This window comes from Scleropages formosus, chromosome 18 (genome assembly GCF_900964775.1).
Source record: "Scleropages formosus chromosome 18, fSclFor1.1, whole genome shotgun sequence".
NCBI classification, from domain to species: Eukaryota; Metazoa; Chordata; class Actinopteri; order Osteoglossiformes; family Osteoglossidae; genus Scleropages; species Scleropages formosus.
In genome coordinates this window covers 18,152,774-18,177,430 of record NC_041823.1, presented here as the reverse complement: position 1 = coordinate 18,177,430, position 24,657 = coordinate 18,152,774, and the positions used below count along the sequence as shown (strand labels likewise).

At 41.8% G+C, this 24,657-nt stretch overlaps 1 protein-coding gene across 8 annotated transcripts; it reads right to left on the bottom strand.

The window, feature by feature from the left end:
• Positions 1 to 4,930: 4,930 nt before the first annotated feature.
• LOC108925152 (aryl hydrocarbon receptor nuclear translocator-like) lies at positions 4,931 to 21,620 on the bottom strand. Of its 8 annotated transcripts, none has more exons than XM_018736922.2 (21): positions 21,319 to 21,620; positions 18,760 to 18,871; positions 17,442 to 17,480; positions 16,995 to 17,042; positions 15,768 to 15,981; positions 15,246 to 15,459; positions 14,853 to 14,955; positions 13,623 to 13,688; positions 13,449 to 13,534; positions 13,236 to 13,312; positions 12,912 to 13,046; positions 12,705 to 12,779; positions 11,265 to 11,416; positions 10,849 to 10,971; positions 10,410 to 10,488; positions 10,110 to 10,218; positions 9,458 to 9,557; positions 8,799 to 9,000; positions 8,136 to 8,307; positions 6,395 to 6,534; positions 4,931 to 6,284 (listed from the first exon to the last, which is right to left on the bottom strand). In XM_018736922.2, exons 1-21 carry the CDS (start codon positions 21,335 to 21,337, stop codon positions 6,198 to 6,200), a joined length of 2,352 nt encoding a protein of 783 aa, XP_018592438.2. In that variant the 5' UTR covers positions 21,338 to 21,620; the 3' UTR covers positions 4,931 to 6,197. The 8 variants fall into 8 exon arrangements, with proteins under 8 accessions (XP_018592438.2, XP_018592456.2, XP_018592447.2 ...); XM_018736940.2 differs by having other exon boundaries at positions 6,395 to 6,531; positions 21,319 to 21,422; XM_018736931.2 differs by having other exon boundaries at positions 10,849 to 10,968; positions 21,319 to 21,422.
• Between the last annotated feature and the right edge of the window lie 3,037 nt (positions 21,621 to 24,657).

Here is a 24,657-nt window from a genome sequence, read left to right as displayed (position 1 = left end):
AAATGGAATTACGTGTTCAACCACTGGGGAGGACTTACCGGGAATATAAGGGGGTAAGTGTAGGGGCCAGGAGCAAGGAATGGGAGTTCGATGAGCGCTAAGCGAGGTGGGAGGGCTGGTTTGAGCTGTAAATCCTTCAGTAAAAGTAGTCCTCGGTCGGACCCAGAGCATCATTTCGTTGTGTGTTGGTACTGTAATGAACGCTGTCTGTGCCTCCTGCTTCGCCTTATCCGAACCCAAGGCGCTACAATATTCGCGTTAAAGAGGGTAGATAAAGTCCAGCGCTGTACAATGGTGTGCGATGATTTTTTATTTTTATTATTTAAATTTCTTCTCCTCTTATGGAAGTATTGCTTAGGTTGTTGTGATTTTTGTTTCTCCCTTTCGTCTCATATTTTCACACGCGGTCGTGTTTTATTTATGTAAGTGATATCTGGATTTCTTTTCACTATTATTAATTTGGAAAGTGCACCGGCGCCGTGAAAACGTTTAGTAAGTTCAACTTCCAAGGATTCATCATCTTGCTTTAACGTACAAGCGGGACAGTTCTAGTGGAATTTAACTTTGTTCACTGTGAAGTTATTCGGAAAAATATCTGATTCGAGATGTGGTGGGGAGCTGGAGCCTACCCGGCAACACAGGGCTTGAGGGGGAGGGGACACACCCAGGACGGGACGCCAGTCCGCCGCAAGGCACCCCAAGCGGGACTCGAACCCTAGACGAGAGAGAGAGATGGGTGGGGTAGTGGTCCAGGCTCTTCGGACCTGGGTAAGGACTGAAGATGCACAAACTCTGACTGTCCGAAACCGCTTGTCCCGAGTGGGGTCGCGGCAAACCGGAGCCTAACCTGGCAATACAGGGCGTAGGGCTGGAGGAGGAGGGGATGCACCCGGGACGGGACGCTAGTCCACCTCAAGCAGGACTCGAACCCCAGACCCACCAGAGAGCGGGACCCGGCCAAGCCCGCTGCACCACTGTGCCCCCTCACAGAACGGAATGCATAACATAGTATATAATTATATGCATAAATACGTAGGAACTTACATACTGGTGAGTCCATGAGAGTCAATCTATCATCTCGAGACTCATCATGAAAGTATTACAGCGGCCTTCATAATTCACAAGGAGATTTGTCTGATTTTACTGTAGTAATGTTGCTTTGTGACTTCCTTTGATAAAGCTAGGGAGGGACAGCTGGTAGTGTAGTGGTTAGCGCTGATGCCTTTATTAAAAGTTGTAGGTTCCACCTCCAGCTGTAGTACCCAAGCCTTGAACAAGCTTCTTACCCTAAGTTGCTCCAGTAAAATTACCCAGCTGTATAAATAGGTAATTGTAACCTTAACATTGTAAGTTGCTTTGGAGAAAAGCGTCAGCTAAATGAGTAAATGTAAGCTTATGTTGGACAGGTCTAGAGGAAACACTGCCAACTTTAACCATTTTGAAACTGAAGCGAAATGACGTTGAAATGAAACTCCTTGAAGCGGTTTTTGCGTTCTCAACACACTGTGGAAACGGTATATTTTTACCCCCCTTGTGTCTATGGCACAGCGTTCCAGGGCCTAAGTAATTTTGCCCTCAGCTGAAAGTTTTCGGTTTGCCTTCACTCCCTTGGCAAATAAACAATGTGTTGTCTTAGTGACACAGTGGCTTTGTCTATTGTCTGTTATTTACTGTTTATTTTTTAATGCTGTAGTGCAGACCCAGTAGTATACACTTCTTACAAATCCAGTAGATGCCACGTAGACTGCAGTGCCAAGGGTCCTCCTCATTTCTTCTGAATTCAAATATAGCCGACAACTATAGGATTCAGGTTTGCCTTTGTGTATAAAGTATAAAACACTGTCATAACAGAAAGGTGACAAAAAGTATGTGGAATGCATCTTTCAAAAGCAAGGCTCTGAAATGTTCCCTGAAAGGAAAGGGAAGGGCTTCTCTTCCCTTCTGAAGAGATCTTTAAATCTCCAGGACACCCTGTCTTACAATCCATTACACAGGTTCTCCTTTTAGGAACATGATCTGCTTTGGTTCACTTTATTCAAACACATACTTCTACATATTCTACTCAAGAATACATCAAGAACCAAGATTCTAAGTCACAGTATCACCTGCTTTTACTGTAAATGCTCAGAGATTCAGATGCTTTAATATTCAAGCTGTAACTTTTTTGGATTTCATTGAACAGTTTTCAAAACATTGTGTAGGCAATTCTTTAATATCTAGCTTGTATGATTTAAAGACAGGAGTGAAGTGCATATTTCAACACTGCCAAACTTCTAACCATAAGAAAAGTTTATTTTTTGCGGTTTATTTGGAGGGAAAATGTAACGCTATATGGCAGCAAACAATATTTTCTACTTTATGTTTTGAAGTTATGCTTTGGGGTCACAGGGACAGGCAGACAACCTTCCCCCCTTTCACTGATTGTAAAGCTTGTCTTGTGCCTCTTCCATGGGTCCATAATGCCCTTTAATTTGGTCATCCCTAAAGCCAACCCAACACCAAAGACTGTATCTTACACTAATGCTTTTTTGTCAATTAACTGTTGTAAGGTGAAAGATACAGTACTAGTCATTCATTGGCCTTGAGATTCATCACATGGTTTCTCATTTGATATACTGAGGTTGAAGCTTTGTTTGATTGATGTCCATAGTTCAGTGGTGTCATGAGATTTTCCTCAATTGTTGATCTGCTCCTCTTGATAGGTTGAAGTAGAAATAGCGCTGTATGGATCTACAACCATCTGAGCACAGCGGACCACGGTCACCAGAAGAAAGAAGCAGAGCAGGAAGAGGAAGAAGAGGGCAAAACCCAAATCCACATCCACCTCCAGCTTGAAGAGAGGAGCAGGCTGGTCCATTTCACTGTACAATTTTTTTTTGTGTGTATGGAAGGCTGGTCCTGACTCAAACCCAAGGTGGTAGTCAAGATGCCATATGTAATTCTCAGTTCTAATCCAGTTTACTCCAATTTAGTTCGTATTTCCTATAAGAGTAGTGAGACACAATGCAATACCATTAAACAATGGAGTAAGTAAATTTGTGGGATTGTGTATAAAACATTACATTTATGAGAAGGATGGGTGAGAGAGATAGTCACCTACCTTTGCTGTTCGGCACTTTACATTCTTCCATGGCAGGCTGAATAATACTGTTCTGGCAAGTTTGAACTCCAACTGAATTTCCTTAGAGAATCAATCCATTCCACTTATGGGTCACAAAATGTTGTTCTGTTACTTATCAGTTTCTATTCTCCCTCTTCTTCATGACAGCACCTAGCATTGTTACACAACCCTTACAGCTCATGGTTCTACCATAAACCTGTTTCTCTCTAGCCATTCTCAACCACACTGCAAGAACAACCACCTCTGGCACCCATGCTCTTCATCAATAGTTAAACGGGAGTCTGATGACATGTATTCAGCTCACATGAGCCACACACGCAGGCTCTTTGTTCTCGCTAGGCTTTGGTCTCTGTGAACCCATCTCATTCAGCACTTTGGTAAGACATGGAGTAGCTTGCATTTCACAATTTATGTTCAACGATACTCAGTAGAAAACAAAAATAGTGTGACGGTATGGACAGACAAAAGATTTTGTAGCAAAAAATATTTAGTTTTATAGTATTTGGACAGCTTCTAGAAACAAAACAGAAAAAGGCTAAGGAAAGGAAGAAAAGGCAGGGGACCACCTTACTAGTTCAGTAATCCAACAGTGAAACTGATCACATTTAAAGAAGGTAAATCAATCCTGCACAATTAACAGAGTTGGCTGCTTATATTGCGACCAGAAGAAAAGGAGAACCCAATCCTCTGCGATACATACAGGGATCCCAGCTCCACCTTTCTTCCCATACAAAGAGAGAATGACACAAAATAAAACAAAGTCACTCTAGCCACCATCAAAAATGACATGCCTATGAACTAAATCATTAAAATTGCATCAACAGAAATAAATGAAGGCCAATTAGAGGCCGTGTGTGTCAGTTGTGGCTTTTCATAGCTGCTCAGTTCAGCAGCACAGAACAGCAAAACTATTATATCCTTAAAGTACCGTGTGTGGTGAAATAATCCACAAGCAATCATTACAATATATCAGTTTAATAAAAAATTCTGTTCTCACAATTCATATATATATGATCATATTTGAGTATCTATGCATAATATATAAACTGCATTTCACATCATTAAAATCTGGACATGGGATAACAAGTGGTTTAAAACATATCAAAACACAGTCACTAGAATACTGCCCTCTTCCAAAGCAAATATAAACTATTAACAAACGTGTTACATATATTTTACATACATGTACTGCATATGCATGTGAGTATGGGCCCTCATGTTCACATACATATTTTCCAAAAAAAGCAAATTACATTTAAAATTCCATTTAATGGATTGCAGAAAATCACACCCCTTCCCATCTGACAATGAAAGCAATTAAAATCCAGTGCAGCTCTGAACCAGTGTTAATGTTACATGACTTAATTCAGCTCCCAGCTAAACAGCATTGCCACCTCACATGAATTTTTACTGCAATGCTACAAGTGTACTGGTTTTACCCGAGTACCTCTAGACTGAAATAGCAAGAAGACTTACACCAGGTACTTAGACAGGGCTACACAGAAGAGATGGGTAGAAAACTGTCACCTCTTGTACCAAAATAAGTCATAACATTAACATTATGAATGGCTTTACAATTAATTCCTGCCGCTTATTGCTTAACATTTTCCATAATGTTAAAAAAAAAAAAAAAAAAAAAAAATTCACTCGGAGTTTATTTAAAAAAAAACCCACACACACACAAATTATGAAAACAGTGCTGGTGCTAAGAGGGAAGGAAAAGTAAAAACAGAAAGTTAAAATGACATTTAAAAAGCTTCCAAACATATTTGCACATGGGTATTCTGAGCATCTGTGCGTTTTTAAGGATTTTTTTTTTTTTTTTTAAACCCTGTATTGACCCAACTGACTGTTCACAATTTCAAATCCAACCTTGTATAAACCAGTTACTGAAAATACTGCTAGGTTGAAACTGCTCATCACAAGAAACCAATGATTCATAAAATGTGTGACGTAACATTTCCACCCACAATTCAAACACACATTAAACAGATTTTTGTGCAATTGTGCTATAATCATGGAACGAGACTGGAGGACAATGGACTGAGGATGTGGGGAAAGGGAAGGAGGGGCTTGCTCAGGCCCTCTTGTTGCTCATTGGTTGCTGGTCAGTATCCTGAGAAGCTGCAGTGGGATTAGGGGTCTAGTTTTATTCATGTTTCAGGAGTGAGAAGTACTGGCAATCTCCAGTAATTATTGCACCGTTCACTTCTACTGCTGCTAATGGTGTCATGAACCCACACAACGATGGCATTGCAGTCTTTGGGGGAATTAAGTGCTGAGCTTGGAGAATCTCAGCTGTGCATATTAACACTACATGTGGAGCTAAGTTGGCAGTAACTCAAGCAAATTCAGCACTTGGTTGTAGTGTGACAACTTGAATTGGCAACAATTAGGTGGATTTGTAAACCACGCAAAGAGGAAAACATACTTTTGAAAAATGACTCGAATAATCTTAAGTCTGCCAGTTTTAAAGTTATGGACATTATCTGCTACCACCAGATATGTCTTATAACTATACGGGGAAAATCAAAAGTGGATCAGCTGCTTGCAAATGTCCCTGCTAACGCTGATACGGCTGTAGTGTGCCTACACTCCTTTGTGTGGGACATTGTGTCCAGGTTGTGCTACTATGCTTCCTCAAAATTTCCTCCACATCACTGCTGACACCAGAAGCCACGCTTCCATCTTATATGCAAGGGGTGCAACTGTACTAAATCTTTACAACCTCACACATTTCAGCTTTGGGCAGTTCTAGCTGGCAGTGTAGTTATTATAACCACTTCTCTAATCATGTCTTCACTCTGTAGGCCATTTGTCATTCTTGCACGCAATCTCCATTTTAGCTCTCTGAACAATCAGCTATTCTCCTATCCTTGCCTCCACCTTTGCAATCATTCCTCTCATTCTTCAGCTCAAATGCTCTCTTTCATTTCTCTCATACTACAAAATCTCTCAAATAGCTCCCTGGTTGGTAGTGCAAATTTAAACTGAATAAAAGCTGGAAAACACAAAGAGCAAAGGCCTTAAAGTGTAAGAGACATACGGAGAAAGAGGGAACACATTCAACCTCATTTCACTCATTGAACGGAGGAAAAATTGGGATCTCCGCAAAGTCGTCACTGTTGAAGTTGGGCGACTGATCCAGTATAGAGAGAACATCCTAGAGGGTGGAAAAGTGGGTGCAGAAATCAAGTCATTTGGCCATTATATAGCAAAAGCCCATTTCATGTTTGTACAGAATAATGAAACAGCAAGTAAACAATGACTTACGGGAAACATCTCAGGCTGGTTTGCCTGAGAGTGAGGATGGGTTTCTGCTGTGCTTTGAGCTTGTGCCTGGCTCTGCCACTGAGGCCACACTGCCTCTGAAGCTCTAGAGGGGAACTGAGGAGCTGACTGGTTTCCATCTGCTGAGAGTGATACAGGCATCCCTCAGTTTATTTTCAACAAAAATCTGAGATATAGGTAGTTGCGATAAGTATTTTAGGAACCCTATGAAATTTTATGGATTCCTTAATGGCTCCTAAGTGATTTGAACATCAATATCATAACGGACAGTCTTATTTAACACACACAAAATTTAACAGTGCCCTATCTTTACTGAACAAATGGTTTAGACAAAGTGACTGATGGAAAGAGTATGAACTTCTAGGATAACAACATCTAGAAAAGAGGGTAATTTGAGTCAGGTATTCCAGTCAGTTCAAAATTTTTTATAAAGACAGCAGGCAGATTGTTTACAGCTAGATGAAATTCAGCACCTTTACTACTTACTCTGCCTAGGAGTATACATCGTAAGGTCAGTGCAAGGGCAACCAATCCTCAAACAGGTGCCAAAGAACCCTAGGGTGACAGCTTAGGACCTGTACCCATCTTTTACCCTTGATAACATCTATGTTTGTAAGTCTACCATTAGAAGAACATTGAAAGAGTGCTGTTCATGAGGTCACCACTACTCTCATAAAAACTGCTGCCAATCTCAGGTTTCATAAATACCACATGGGTGTGCTGCAGCACTATCAGAACAATATTCTGTTGACAGATGAGACAAAAGTTCAAGTTTTTGGTAAATGTACAAAGTGTTGGGTTGGGGGGGGGAGGGGGCACTAAAACTAAGTGTAGCAGGAGTTATACTGCTTTGCTCTGTCAAGGCCTCAGTGGCATTAAGTCCAAGTTGTATCAGGAAATTCTACAGCAGAATGTCAGGGCATTTGTCTGATGTAAAATTCTAAAGAAACTGGGTCATGGAACATGATAATGATCAAAAACACAGGAGTAATCAACAATGGAGTGATTCATACAGAAGTGCGTTTTAAAATAATGTTTAAAAATTTTGCTCTTTTAAAATTGAAAAGTTAGAGTCCTAATCTCAGTGTCACTGAAACGTTGTGGCATGATCTCAAGCAAGCCATTCATGTATATTTTTGGGAAGTCTCACTGAATTAGAACAGTTTTGTACAGAGCCATGGGTCAACATATTTCCTAACAATTGAACAGGTCTAAATCAGCAGCTACAGAAAGCATTTGGTTGAAGCTATTACCAATAAAGGAAGTATTACTATTTACTAAGTGTAAGGGTTCACATAATTTTCCCCATCTTATTAATCAGAGTGTTTCAACAATTTGTTCAATAAATCCTGATAATTCCAAAGGGTTCAATTCACTTCAAGTCACATTAAAATCAATTTATAATTACTGAAAAAAAATGTTGTCACCACAAAGTCCTATTCTGTGACAACTGGTGACCAAATTATTCCATAACCATGTAATGTTCACCATCTTCATTATTTATCACAGCACTGGCTGACAACAGTCTGTAACCACTGTGGAAGTGAGTTCAATTGATACAGCGCCACACCCTTACTTTGCATTTTACTGATTTTCATCAGCTGAGCATATACAAAACACCTTATTATATCTTGTTATACCTTCAAAATTTGTAACTTCACTGTTTACAACATGAGGAACCAGTGTATTTACATTTTACAAATTATTACCATTACCTACTTACCATAACTGTTGCCCGAAGGGTTAGTGCAAGAGTTGAGAGGGGGGAAGTTTGTGCTGCTTGATGGGGTTGGGGCAGCAGTGTTCGGTACTGCATTAAAGGAGGAGGAAGCCGCCGGTGGAAACCCACCCAATGCAAACTGGGGAGGCTGAATCTTTCCTGACTGTGGGCTAACCTGGCATATCAATATAATAACAAGAGAACCATTAGAACAATGGGATATACTACTGTGATGTTTTCCATGGGAATCTTATGGCCTGTAATTTGATTTCTTAGAACCAACAACATAAAAATATTTTAATATTTAAACCAAGCCTGATCCATTTCAAACTAACTGCACAATAGTTACAAATTTGAAATGGGCTTATTCTGTTTATTTCATTTATAAAACAATAGCCATATTAGGATTATTTTATACACTAGATCAAACAAATAAAAGAATCAATATAAATCATGTTTTTTGACGCACTCATACTGTAGCTTCCAGCACCTCTTCAATTCAAGCCTATCCAATATTCTTACTCATATGACTCTTCTGGTTTATGATAAAAACCAGGATTTCCATACTTGACATAATGAAAGGCTAAACTAATGCATTTTATACAGCCTATAAAGTTGATTTTTAAAAATAAAAATAAAAAAAAAAATTCTAATGTCACTACTAACCTGTGTGCTGAATGGTGGTCTGACTCCTGACCATGCACCTGTCCCTCCCGTCACCCCAGCCTGGGCCTGAACAGGACTGTTATTACTGGGGGCAACTCCAGAAGGGCAACTAGGGTTGGGGGCATTTTGCCGAGAGATCTGGGCCAGCATCTGCCCAGCTGATGGTGAGGGCTGCACTAAATGCTGGGTCATTCCCATGGACCTAGTGTCACAAAGCACACCGATTCATTGCTCAGCATTACAATTTATAGACCTATTATCCCTGTTAAAGTATGTCATCATTTAGGATAATCCCTTTGTCAAATTTGCTGACAAATTCTAAAGAAAAAAGTCCTTACCAATTATCCTTTAGGAGAATTCTAAGACATTTACAAAAGTTAGTCTAAGTGGGTTAATCCTTGCTGATCTGATTCCATCTCTGCACTTGATCTGAACTCAGCATCCACAACAAACAATGGCAACAAATACAGATGGAGTTCAGAAGTCTCAGCTATAATGCAGCTGCATAAGATAATGCCATAATAATAGTCCTCAGCTCCATTCTTGAACTCTGACATTTTTGCAAAACTAATTTTCTTTAAATGTCACACATAATCCATACATAGTTTCTTGTATTCACATTCTGACGCATTCACATCAAGCACAGCTTCATTCAATACCTGAAAGAGTCACTTGCGCGTGTAGTTGCATATGAGTTTGAGTTTCCGGGGGTGTAAATCTGCTGAGCAGAACTGGTTGAGAGGACCTTGGGCTGGTCAGCTGGGCACAGTGGAGAAAAAATGTGTGTTACTGTTCCAAAAAGAGCTTATTCAGGTCATGCATATTCTTGTTAACTTAATAATTGTAAATGTGAGCAGTGATCATCAATTTAGCTTATTCTTTTCTCCAAAGCGACTTACAGTTATCTACCCATTGATACAGCTGGGTAGTTTTTTTACTGGAGCAATTTACAACAAGTATCTCACTCAAGGGTACTACAGCTGGAGATGACACTCGAACCTGTGACCTTTGGGTCCAAAGGCAGCAGGTCTAATCACTAAACTACCAGCTGCCCCATTTAAAAGTAAAGACAACAGATTACATTTTTATTTATTCTGTTTTTTTGTCCTTTTGTTTTTTCCAAGTTTTACGTCTGTTTAGTTTGTGTCAATTCAGTTATCTAATTGAATTGACTAAATTATCTACCAGGGTGCTGCCTTTAAATTTCCCAGCACCTAGTTTGGTTTATCACCAGACAAAAGAAATTAACCACACTAGGGCTCTGTCATGCATACTGGACAATGCCCAAGGAGTTCCATTGCAAAACAATACCTGCGAAGACTTCAGGGTAGTGTGCATCTCTGTCTGGTGTATAAAGCTCCCCCTTATCGATGGATTTATTGTGGTCTGGTCCTGCAGCTGTCACAGCCTGGGCTGGCACCTGGAGAGCAGGATACGACAAAATAATGAGAGGAATGACCCATAGCTCATCTACATGATACGATACAACAGAATAGTTCAAAGCCAAAGACACATTATACACAGAGAGGAGAAGGATTTTTTTTTATAATATAAAAAAAAAAAAAAAAAAAAAAAAAAAAAAAAAAAAAAAAAAAGAATTCCTTTTCCCACCTGTGGCAGGGTCACCTGGCTTGGTTCATAGAAGCCATCTCGTTTGGCACTCCCCTCTGCCTGTTGCTGTTGGAGCTGCCTGTGGGGTGTAAGAGAGGTGGGGACAAGGAAGCATAAGACAACTGGAGTAAGTGCACCTGCCCAGAGACTAATGTCAACCCCTTAGGGTGAACCACAAACCCCTGTCTACAGCACTCATCCCATCACCAGCGACACCAGAGGTAGAAGAGGGGCCAGACAGGCATCCAAGCTCCCCTGTCTACATGCTTGAAACCTTAGAGGTATGAAGGAAGCTGGTTATTTTTTTTTGGGGGGGGGTCACCCAAAATGAGAGAGAAAAAAAAATAAATAAATAAAAAGGACAGCATGAGCAATGGAGGCTAAAGAAATTGCAGAGTCCCAGTAGCTGGTGCCCAATGCCAGGACTGCCTGATCTCACCTGGATGTTACTTGCCCCGGGCTCATAGCCAGGGGACAGTTAGGGCTGTTCTGCCCCTGCGAGGGGGGCAGTGCCATGCCCGGGGAGGAGAGGGGAGTGAGGGAGTCTTGAGGTGGAGGTCTACTGCCACACAACAAGAGTGAGGCAGGGATATTGGGGGGGGGCAGAAAAAAGACTGGTCAGAGTAACATTTCTGAAATGGGGAGAATTAAATATCCACTTGTACATAAAAACAAAAACATACAGATAACCCAGCACAGCAGTGCCTAAAAGGAGATGGAATAAAACAGTCTTTTCTGTACCTCTTTATTCATTCGATCTCAGTAACACAGGAAAACCTGTACCAGGCCCATGGAAAAGGGAAACAAATTCATAAACAGGAGATTGGTAATGTTCTGTCTGAATTTTCAACTCACCTGACATTGGTATTTGTGCAGATGATGTACTCTATCTCCTCAGAGAATGGGTTCTGGAAGGTGAAAGAGCTGGTGCGCATCCAGATCCATTCGCGAGACTTTGACCGGAACCGAAACATGACGGACAGCACTTGTCCCTTGAGCTTTACTACCTGAGGCCAAGAAGGAGAATGGTGAACACAGAGGTTATGAAAGACTAGCACAAACTGCAAATGAAGTACAAAACACACAAATGTATGGCTTAGTGCCTCTATGAGGATCACAGAAATAGGGATATCGGAAAAAAGATATATGGAAACAAGGCAGACTAATCAGAAACATGGGGATTAACTACTTTGTTTTAAAAATTAGCCCTTTTTGTATTGCTGAGATGTATGTCAGTTTGGAGAAAAGCATCTGCTAAATTAATAAATTTAAGCCAGAGGGGATAAACAACACAGAAAAAATGAAGTACAGACAGTTTCAAACTTATAAGGGTTCCATTATGGAAACATTTACATAAGTTGAAATTTACACAAGTCAGGATCGACCCCATCCATTAATAGCTCATAAGTTATGTTTTTTTTTCCCCCCCAATGTCAGTGTACATGTTTAAAATGTTATTTTTATTAGTTCATTTCATAAGCACAAAAATGTAATTACAGTATTAATGGTACATAGTATTGTAGATTTTAAAATATTTTAGAATTTACAGTAATATAAATAAGGACTAAAAGACAGTACATTGGTGCATAAATAAATAAATGTTAATAATACTTTCCGCATGGGGGAATTCATTCAGGCTATAGTGGCGCCCAACAGATGTCTTTGGGCCGTGGGAGCAAACCCACAAGAAAATGTCGAGAACATGTGAATTCCACACAGACTGAGTGGGGATCAAACTTGGGTTCTCTTGCACTGTGTAGTGGCTGCAAGACAGTAGCACTAGCCCCTGTGCTACCACGTCTTCCTGAATGCACTTTAAGCAAACACACACACACACACAGAAAGTACACCCTCTGAATTCTATGGTTTTACGTATCAGGACATTAAAAAAAAAAAAAAAAAAAAAATTAAAAAAAAAATCAGTTCTTAGCAGGTCTTAAAATTAGGTAACTACAACCTCAGGTGAATAACACCTGACATATTACAAAACCTTGTTTTATATCTGACCCATACCACCCCACAGTGGCAGCAGTGTTAAATGTAAATTTTCTGTAACCTACCTTCAGGTTTTTTTTTTTCTTCTTAAATATATATAAAAACACAAGCTTACGTTTACACAAGTCTCATTATGTATCCCTAAAACTGTCTGTTCTTAAACATCATGAATCTTTTTAAAAAAAAAAAAAAAAAAAAAAAAAAAAAAAAAACACAACACACACTTCAGCAGCTACACATGATGCACCGCCATGGGATCCATAAAAGACTGAACAAATGAAGAATGTTGGGCAGACACACCTGCTGGAAGCTGTCTCTCAACAGACCCTGGTCCTCTGGGTGTGCCAGTTCGAAGATTTCCTTCCCCAGCAGCTCCTGGGCACAGAGGGTATACCGAGTACAGCAGGACATAAACAGAAAGACTAACAAGCATGTTTCAGTCAGCTGTACACTGCCAAACAGTGGCACCAGTTGCCATTGTGTGCTGCCCAGGTATGCAGAGTCTACCTGTGGCTGGTAGCCAACTGTGGCGAAACAGCGGTGGTCCACAAAAGTGAAAACACCATGGCAGTTGTGACGAGAGATGAATTCCACAGGAATGTTGAAGCTGTCCATATCCTTGTTACCAGGGGAGCAGGTAACCTAGATTGGGGAAAAACCCATACAAGAAGGGGAAAGTAAACAAAGAAACACAGCATATACATTCGTATGTAAGCTTGTACAAAAATATTTCTATACACAAATTTAGCATTGACATGTCAAGAGCATTGGGGGAATCAAGATCTGAGGTCTGAACAGTATTAAAACATCCATGACAAATCTAGAAAGTACCTGTAACCTGCCAATTGCAACCAGACAGAAGCGGCTTCCTTGGCTGTTGTCTGTCTCTTCGTCTGACAGAGACACACCTAGGGAAGAAGAAAAAGAAAGAAAAGGAAAAAACACACACAACTATCTTTAAAACCAATCAATCAGTATCAGGATACTAAGACAGAGGAGACCTAAAGTGGTGAAAATGTCTGTTGACCAGATGGACTGTTTTACCTGCAGGTGGCCAGGACTTGATGTAGCCTGTACAATGGACTACGGCATACTGTGGCTCCCCATCCTTCACTGGGCCCAGTCCGCTCCTGGAGACAGACAGACAGACAGACCATCAAGCACCATTTCTTCAGTGCGTGTACATCTCTGTGTGGGGTCTCTCCCATGTAAACTTACCTGCTGCGGTTCCTCATGTAACTGAGTCTGTTCATGGATGAGGGCTCCACTGGAGTCACCCCACACCTGTACACGGAGGTGTAAGACACTTGATTAACATTCTCACACTGCGCAGTACATAATCAGTTCTGAACTGCTTATGAATCCATGTAACTACCTGCCAAAACAAAAAAAAAAAAAAAGATATCAACTTTATAAAAAGCTACCAGATAAAACCTGAGTCAAAAGGGACAGCCCTAGTACTTAGGACTATCACATTTGATCAAAATGTTACTCAAAAAAAAAAAAAAAAAACTAAAGATATTGATAGGACATTTAAACTTTATGTTACTAGTTATAACTCCAGCTGTTAGATGACACAGATGGTTCAATAAAAAGAAAACTCTACATGACTGACCAGCTCAGAGGTACATCCGTTAGTGAAAGAAAACGGGGTGGGGGGCACTTCTGTTCTTCAATATGAACAAAAGGATTTTTTTTTTTGTGTCAACTACACAATTTTTTTTTTGCAACAGGTAGTGTAAGTTAGCATCAGAAGTTCTCTATTTTTTTTTTCCCCCACACAATCCCTAAATACTTATTTTGATGTGAACTGTGACAAATGAGCTGTTTGTACTATTGCATAATATCAGCATTGTTTAAGAGTTATTTTAAGGTAGAAGGTAACAGCCAACAGCTACAATGTTCTACTTTCATTATTGATGAAGTTGTCCACATACAGTTAAAAGTGAGATGTTTTTTTCTAGCTAGTAACCATTTCTACCCACTCATTTAATTATGTTGACACTCAAGCTCCTTGACAAATGGGAGCTGAGAGCTGTCCATAATTTTCTGTTCATTAATCCACAGTTTTACAAGTAAGTCACGATCAATGAAGGCTTAATACAAGCATACCTTGATTTAATAGAGTTTATCATCACACATAAAATTTGGTTTGACTTTTAAACTGACAGTGCAAAAAACACTGGACACAAGCACATTTGTCACCGACAACCTAAATAAATTCAAATGTAAATGAAAAGGTACACCTTCTATTAACATTAATAACAAAAGCATATATTTTAACATACAATGCAGAACTTCTGCAAAACCACACAGACTGATGATGAAATTTTGACAAAGGTGATAATCCTAGCAAGGACTGACCAAATCCAGATACAAAGGTCACCTGGCACTAACACTGGCTGGAAATTGAAAAGTTGATAGTCAATTTGCCCTGATGTTACGCACCTCATCCTGCAGATGAACGACCTGCGAGACCCCATGCACATTCTGACGGAGGACTGCTGACTCTCCTTCTTCACTGTTCCCGTCTTCAGATCCAGCATACGGCCTGAGGGAAGACAATGCATGACTCGTGTTCTAGTTATTTTCAGTTAACAGAAGGGGGATTTAAAAGTGAAGAAGGAATAAAGGACAGCAATTGTGAAGAAGAGAAGTTGTACAGGACACTATATGGGAGAGCGATGAAAAGAAACTACGTGAGATAAGGAGGGGAGTAAGAGGAGAACAGATAAGACCAGCTTGACCCATAGCATCTTTTTAAAGCCGTGGCGGGGGGGAAGTGCCAAAGGACAATACAAACACAGGCAGCAGCAGCCAGACACACGTGGGGCCACTCACCACCAGTGTTGCCCTCAGTGGTGGACAACTGCTCCCTCAGCTTGTCAGTGTCATCAGGGTGCAGCTGGTCATACAGGGAGCTGCCTAACCACTCTGACTGGGCCTGGTTCAGGACCGGGGTAACCGAGTCTGACACGTAGACTACTCGTCCGGACTCGCATGACACTACGAAGAGGAAGCCATCCGCTGCTTCTAGGATAAGGTGCTTCAGCTCCTGAAGGCAATAAAATCAGAGTATGTTTATTCCACACTGAATGTGTGATGGAAGGTGCCTTGCAACAACGTATTCAACAAGAGGTTTTCCCTTCAGGCATGGTGGGTTGGACCAGGTCCTGCTCTCCAGTGGGTCTGGGGTTCGAGTCCCACTTGGGGTGCCTTGCGACGGACTGGCGTCCCGTCCTGGGTGTGTCCCCTCCCCCTCCGGCCTTACGCCCTGTGTTGCCGGGTAGGCTCCGGTTCCCCACGACCCCGTATGGGACAAGCGGTTCTGAAAATGTGTGTGTGTGTGTGTTTTCCCTTCACCTGATCAGTAAGGAAGGAGGGTTTGTAACTGCCATCTGGCCCAGTATTCCCATTGCCGCGCAGGGTCTTCATGTGGGAGACAGCCATGCGCAGGATGGTCAGCTTGTCAGGCTTGCGAGCCAGGGCACTGCATGAGGGCACCATGTCGGACAGCTCTGTGATGTAAGCCGTCATCTTGTTGCGTCGACGGCGCTCAATCTCACTATGGTTTTCTCTGGGATGAGTGAAGAGCACACCCCAACAATTGGGGTAAAGACAAAGAGGAAGAAGGGTAGACAAAAGGAAGCAGGAAGCAGGATTGGAGGATGACAGAAAAATGCAAGCCCAGTATGGGGTCATGGGCAGGAAGATAGAGGAACACAAATATAAACAGTAGGGGAGGGAGAGAGGGTCAAAGCAGAAGAGAAAGGGGAAAGATGAACACACACAAAATTAAATTAATGATCAATGAGCTACAGTCAAAGAAAAAACCCATTGTTTAAAGAGAAATTGTGAACGTGTGAGTGGTAGAGAAAGAAATGTTTCTTCAAAGGTCCTGGAGAGATAGCAGGAAAAAAGAGAGAAGCAGTTCAAGACTTCTGGGGGAGGGGGGGGAAAAAAAAAAAAAAAAAAAAACACACACACACACACACACACACACACACACACACACACACACACACACACACACACACACACACACAACTTCCTGTTCATGATAGAATTTAAAATTAATTTTGAGACTTACAGGAAACATGCAAACTTCAAGGAAACATTTAAAATTGAGACCGAGTTGAGCAGGCTTGTGTGACCTTACCCTCAGTTGACCAAACTTATTTGAATTAAGCAGTATGCTTAATTCAAGTCACCAAGTATGCACTTGTACAGGAAAAGTTATCTAGCCCACAGTAGACACCAGACTTGCCCTAGAAAATATGTTTCCTGTTAGTCCATTGTCTTCATCTAAGGGGCTATCCAATTTCACCTTGATGCAGTCAAAGCAGCAAACACCTCCCTTTCAATAACCGACAGGTGAATAGCAGAGGAGTGTGATGCCGCTTGCTGTACCAGAGAGCGAGGAGCTCAAAGCAAAGGAACATTTGCCTGCTCTGGTCTACATGTACAAACAGACACACACTCTGCTTTCTTCACACTTTTAGACATTTTCCGCGATATCTTGCTTCCTCACCCTGTTCTGGAACATGCGTGTTCCTTCATCTTACCACCCTGCCTCTTTCCTCTACATACCTGGCAAAGCGCTCTTTGTCATTGGAGCCTCCAGTGTCGTCATCACATCTAAAAGTGAGCAGAACAACAGTGAGAGAAGAAGAACACTGGCTATTTCTCACACAAGGGATGGATAGTCAAAAAACTACATTTTAAATATTACAAATGTTGGAAATGGCAAAAAAATAAAGCACAAATTACACACACTTTCCGAACCGCTTGTCCCATACAGGGAACCGGAGCCTAACCCGGCAACTCCGGGCGTAAGGCTACAGGGGGAGGGGACACACCCAGGACAGGACGCCAGTACATCGCAAGGCACCCCAAGTGGGACTCGAACCCCAGACCCACCAGAGAGCAGGACCCGGTCCAACCCACTGCACCACCACGCTCCCCAAAGACAAATTAACAGTTTTCCCTAAAAGAAAAAAAAACATAAGTGGGCAAAAAGAATGTTTCTGGGGTCACCTGAAGAGTTTATTTCCTTCATCTTCATCAAAGTCAGGGCTGTGAGGGACAGAAAGGAGTTCGTATTATTCTAGGCAAATGCGACCCAGGTTGAAAATACAGAAATTTGAGCTAGCTGAAAACACACACACACACACACACACACACACACACACACACACACACACAAAACTGACCTCTACTCAGATATTTTGAGCACCTCTTGGCAAGCCCTTGTATTGTGGGTACTGCTTAGTACTCAAGTATTAGTCACTGCCCGGTTAAGGCCACACACAGTTAAAGGTGGCACAGTTGTAAAAGTGTGCCGTTTTTTTGGACCATGTTTACCTTATGTACTGCATTCATAAGCACATTTCCACTAAAAGTAAAGTCTTTGACAAAACATGAAAACATACCAACATTATACACCTCTGCAGCTTGTGTACAGGCATTGCTCATAGGTGCATGAATACATATAAATATTATTTGTAGATGCACACTTAAAATAAACAGTACGTAATCTTAAGATATATATTGTAAATTAGTTAAGGCTTTCCAGTTTTCTGTACTTTTGGTAGGGGCAAATAAAAATGTAGTGAAATTAATTGTATAAACATACACATTCTATAATTTATAATTAATGCTAAAGTGTATTGTCTATGTTCCGAAACATGACATCACAGACAAGAAATTATTAATCATTTTAAAATATTGTGGCATGCCAGACATACCAAGTTCAGGGAGTGAGGAGGCATGAGACAGTACAAGTGTTATTAAAAACACAAGAAACCAGAAGCTTTTATGAAAAACAACAATATCGACACCAGTCCTGACTCCACAATGCAACAATTTTCATGCTCCGCCAGTCTGCCAAATGTTATAATTAAGAGACGTGGGTTAGATGCTGCCAATAATCCAGAAGGTGGTCACTGCCACACTCCTCCATGCCACAGATTTTTAGTTTTGCAACTCTGGTGCCCATTTTTAAATGTGTGATGTTTTATATTTTTGTAAATTTGTTGAAATAACGAGACACTGCAACTTCCCAACTATTTAACTGAAACACTAACAGTCATAGGACTTCAGTGGCATTTAACCCAATAACACGGTTAGCAAGCAAATGCAGTCACCGGCAGCGCTTTGGTCCCTAACCCTCATGCTAACCGGGCAACAACTGTTCGTATTAATATTCTGCAAGTCATTTACAGGATACTTTGAGGGAATTTCAAAAATCCAAGAACTAAAAACAATTCCTACTCTCAGAAATGACAACTCAAGTCTTGTAACATTTTGCATAGTCATCAACTGGATGCTTCTGACATCTTTCCTGTTAACTTACCTAGTGCGTCTCTTGGTCCCTTTCTGGACTGCTGTTCCACTGCCCGCCTGGTTACCAGAAGCATTTCCCATGGTGAGAGATGGTACGTCTGTCATATCTGTCATATCTGCAGCTGATAAAAACAGAATGAGCCCTTCATATAGCTGAACAAACTTTCATTACATTTGCTACTGCAGTATAAACCCAATAATACAGTATTGATATGATGAGATGTACCTTAACTCAAATCTGTTATAATTACCCCATCATGATCATTTATGGATTAGAAAGAAAAAGCTGTCCATGGGATTGTGTGCCACTACTGTATCACATAAATTTGATTTGACCAGGATCAGACATTTTGGATTGTCTTTACACAAGTAAACACTTAATCAAGTCAACAAACTTGTGCAAAGATATTTCACATCTTTCTTGACAATCAGAACTTATTTCAAAATGTAACCAGGACACAAATCCTAAAATAACAAAAACGTCTGACACGAAACAATTCACTGACGCACAGGTGAATAATGAACAGAATATTTCAGGTTCTATGGTAAGTGGCACCACACAGCAGCGTATCGCCAGAGCAGCAGGTAGCCTAGTGGTTACAGCTGCTGTCCTTTGGCCTGGAGGTTGTAGGTTTGAATCTCACCGCTTGCTCTAGTACCCCTGAGCAAGGTACTCACCCGGAAACTCTCCATCTGTACTAAGAGACTAAATAATGGACTGAGAATCATCGGAAGAATCATCGGCACACCCCCCCACCAGCTCTCCAAGAACTGCACTCGTCCAGAGTCAGTAAAAGGGCTAGCAAAATCATTCTAGACCCCTCACATCCAGGCCACTTCCTCTTTGAACCTTCTACAGAGCACCAGGACAGCCAGGCACAAGAAAAGTTTCTTTCCTCAGGCCATCTACCTCATGAACAGCTAAATCCCCCCTAGAGAGTAAATCAGTGCAATACACAACGCTATTTATATCTTTATCACATCATATGTCTTATTCACATGCCCTTGCATTTGTATAGAACATACCTGTACATACATACAATGTCTAGTGACTATTTTTGTATATTGGGTACTTTATATTTTTTATCCTTCATTCACATATTCTATCTTCTCATCTGTCTTGTCACTGTCACTGTCTGTGCTGTGGAAGTTTCTGCCACCAAGACAAATTCCTTGTATGTGTGAACATACTTGGCAATAAAGCTCGTTCTGATTCTGATAACTACACACACATTGTCTGAACCGCTTGTCCCATACGGGGTCGCGGGGAGCCGGAGCCTACCGGCAACACAGGGCGTAAGGCCGAAGGGGAGGGGACACACCCAGGACGGGACGCCAGTCTGTCGCAAGACACCCCAAGAGGGACTCGAACCCCAGACCCACCGGAGAACAGGAGCTGATCCAATCCACTGCGCAACCACGCCCCCCACCAAATAACTAAGGAGCGTAAAACTGCAAGTTGCTTTGGAGAGAAGTGTCAGATAAATAATACCCATCTATACAACTAGTTAAAGGAATGTTCCTTAAAAGAAGTGAAGGAGTCGAGTGTCAGTCTTCACACTGACATTGTCTTCATCATGCTTGCTTATGAAGAAAACTGGAAGGCCACACATACAGGAAAAAGGCACAAAACCCTCACGCACACTGGTCCACTGCACTGTCCTCCCCGATGACTCCCACAGTAGCGAGTGTCGTGGCCGGACCGCCGTCGCACCGCCACACAGCGCGCCAGTGCGCCTGGCGCTACGTTGCCCAACAGGCGCGGACACGCGCGCTTGCACAACCTCCGCGCTTCCCGCAACTGATCGCGCGATCCGGTTCCCCCCCCAACAATGATCAAAGGAGGAAGAAACATCCGCTGCGAAACTTCGTTGGTTCTGACTGACAGGCGCGTGCAGCCGCTGCGGAGATCAGTGACAAGCCACACCGCAACCACCTCCCGTTTCACCACAATTTTTATTACATTCATTGCATTTTATTGCATTCGTAACACACCACCATTCGCTGCAGAAGGTCAAAACAAGAGGCGCACACGTCCATAACAGGAATCACACCAGATGATGACACTCTCTCTCTGCGCCGTTTTAACTCAGTTTTTCAGGAACGAATTGCGACGAGATCCAAAGTGTAAGAACAGCGTAAAAAAAGTGCAAATGAAGTGAACTGGAGCGCATGATGATAATTTGCCCGATCCGTCAGGTTTATCGCCCGCTGACGTAATTAACGCTCAAGTCTGGGCTAGCCGCTAAACTGCTGGAGCGAAGTGTGGACTGTCGAGCAGAGCCCATAATGAGCGCTGACCGCGGGAGGCTGGACTGGTAACCAGTCGTTAGTCGCCATTAATGATCGTCTGACACCTGGGAAATGAAGTTAGTATCGTTTTGACGGTTGGTCTCGACTGCTACTAGTACTAATACTACTAGCTACCGTCCCGAGTGTCGTCGGCTGCCTCAATGCAGGCCGTCAGTGACATTGTCGCAGCCTGGCGCACGAAAAACCCGCGACACACGAGAAAGCGCGGCTGAGGCAAAAAGAGCGAGTCGCTACACGAAAGTTCGGTTCACTGTACCTGGATTAGACGAGGCCATGTGTCCGAACTGCACACAAACAACTCCTCGGGTATCTGGAAGGAATTTCCCCAATCTTAGGACGACTTTAATGCGAGTTTGCCGACGACGCGTTTTCACGGCCTCGACTTTTCCGTTAGTTTTTTCATCACCTGCAGCAAAATCAGTGAAATGCCACCAAAAAAAAAAAAAAAAAAAAGCTATAGCAGTTTCTTTTCTTTCCTTTTCGGGAGGGGGGGGGGGTTTAAATCCTCCTCGATCCAAGATGGCGGTTACGAACCGCCGTAAACTGTACGAGACAACCAAACTACGCGGTTTGGTCGCCAACTATTGGGGGATTTTCACTGACGTGTTGGACTCGCCTTGATCGCGTGTTGCCTGCGAAGCCAACACTCCTTTCGAGATACTTAACAGCTTGGGTCGCGCTCCTTTCAACAGATGGCGGTATCGCTTTGATTGAAATGAGTGTCGTTAACATCCCCCAAAATTCCGAAACCATTTTGCTTAGAGGTCCACAGTTGCCGCCTTGCGGTGTTATTCCTGCTGACATCCTCCAGCTGTTTGCTGATTGATGGGGTTAGATAGGAGCATTTTCTTATGAATTTGACATAAAACTATACAACGTAATACACACATGCCAATTTATTAGGTACACTTAGCTAGTACCAGGTGGGATCCCTTTTTTTTTTTGTTCTTGCTCCATGTTGTTTTTGCAGTTTCTGCAGATTTTTTGACAGCGCGCTCATTCTGTTTTATGTTCCTCTTCATCCCAAAGATGCTGTAATGGCTTGAGAGGTGGGGGCAGCGTAAACCACTGGAGTAAAGACACTGGTATGTTTGTGGAACCAGTTGTGACAAAGCACATTACCCTGCTGGAAGTATCAATCTGAGAAAGGCTAGACTGCCCTTGAAGGGATGGACCTGGTCTACAATGTTTTGGTGTCTTTGGCATTCAAACAATGCTCAGTTGTTACTAAAAAAAACTTAGCGTTTACCAGAAAAGCCTTCCGTTTACCATCCTACTACCACCACCACAAGCATGTACCATTGACACCAGGCCCAGTGGATTCATGGATTCATGCTGATGCCAAATTCTAACCCTACTATCAAAACATCACAATAAAAACAGATTTGTCAGACTAAGTGATGTTTTTTCAGTCTTCATCCATCCATTCTTGGCCATCTATATTCATCATCTTGTTCTCTTGTTATTCTTAACTGACAAGTGTGGAACCTGGTGTGGTCCTCTGCCACTGTAGCCAATCTGCTTCAGGAGCCAACAGGTTGTGTTTTCAGAGATGCCTTTCTGCCTACCACTATTGTACTGAGCTTTTATTTTTGCACTTGTGGCCTACCTGTTAGATTTAATAAGTGTGGCCATTCTCCCCTGACCTCTGTCATTATCTGAGTTTTTGTTCACAGAAATACTTTTAAACTCTGGAGACTAGCATGCAAATGTTCTGGGAATGTGGCTGCTTCTGAGATGCTGGAACCACCATGTTTGGCACCAACAATCAATTTTTCCAGGTCACATTGTTCCATGTCATGTTTATCTGGATAGTAACTGGACCCCTTGACCCTGTTTGCTGTACCTACTGAGCCCAAGCACTTAACTCACTAACCAACCAATGTCTACAACCACTTGTCCTGAGTGGGGTCGCGGCGAGCCGGAGCCCACCCGGCAACACAGGGCGCAAGGCCGAGGGGGGAGGGGACACACCCTGGACGAGACACCAATTGTCGCAAGGCACCCCAAGCAGGGCTCAAACCGTAGACCCATCACACAGCGGGCACTGGCCAAACTCTCCATGCTACTGCACCCTCCTAACTGACTAACTGTGAAGACAAACTATGTCTACAGCAAGGTGTACCTAATAAAGTAGCTAGTGAGTGTAAATTTTAGTTGTCAGCCAGGACTTTCCACTCGTAGGACCTTCGTATGAATCCCTAGTCCCTATGAAATACCCTTGAGCAAGGTATTTACTCTGAATTGCTGCAGTTAAAACTACCTAGATGTACAAGTCATTACTAGGTTAGTAAACAAATATTACATTCTAAGTCACATTGAATAATTCTTAATATGTGGGTGGAAGTGAATAACTTCTATTCCTAGGCATTCCCAGCATTACATAACACTTTAATTCTGAAAAGATCACTTTTCTGAATCATTCAAAGAGGATACTTCAGGGTCATATCTGAGGCCAATGTGAAAAAAGAGATGTAGTTTGAGTTGAAGTGCACAGCAGCTTTGGTCCATTACAGCTAGCCAAGGGACACCACTAATACCCTTGAATAAAGATGGAGGTCCTGGGCTAGTGCCAGGTTGTGCTGTCATCATCCATGAGACTGCACTACTACTGTAAACTGCACCTACAGAGCAAACACACAACTGCACACATCAAAGTTGTACAGTTTAATTATTCTTGCATCATAACAAAAAATATAAAACAAACAAACATTGTCATTTGGGTTGTGTGGTTTTGCATGACCCATTTAAAGGGACCTACAAGAGGCTGGTTACAGTCAGCATGAGGCAAGGAGGAGGAAATGGGAGGGGGCAGAGGAGTAGAAAGAAGACTGGTAAGGTATACAAAAATAAATATTATTAAAGGGGTAGTGTCAGCTAAAAAGCCAGTTAGAATAGGTTCTCATATTTTGACAAACAAGGTACTGGTATGACCATTTAAAAACAAAAACAGCAAATTTTTATTCATCATTATGCATGATTTGAGTCTTTTGGCAGCTAACAAAGGAATTCATCCAATATGAATGTGGAAATAATACAAATAAATTGTAAACTTGTGTTAAAACCTGGAATCATACCCCAAATTACTGTCAGCAAACAACATGTTTGGCTCCTGATAGTGTTGTTCTGACTTACAGGTGAGGTTCACAAAGCACATCATCCATGCTAGCGTGTTACAATATACCACCCTATAACAAACCATGCACTCAAGTAGAAAAGATCGTTCTAGGAAGGTTCTGGATGGAATGAATTCAAACCAAGACTGGTAAAGGGGTATAAAATTTGTTAGGATTCCTCAAAAAAAAATGTGCACAATATAATGCGATCAATTCAAACTGAGGTTTCAGTTTCATTGCAGGCTTTACATACATAATCATAGTTGTGTGTACACAGTCTTTTTGTATTTTTACTTCCCAGTAAAAACAGGTACAGTTAACAGCACTAGCACAAATTATCATAACTGGAAAGAATTACTCTGTGACACAGCTAAGAATGGTCCTTTAAATCCAGCCTATCTTGCCACCTGAAAAAGAAGGCTGAAGCATTAAGTAATAAGTGTTGTTCACCAATCCATCATAAAGAGTTTTACTGAAGT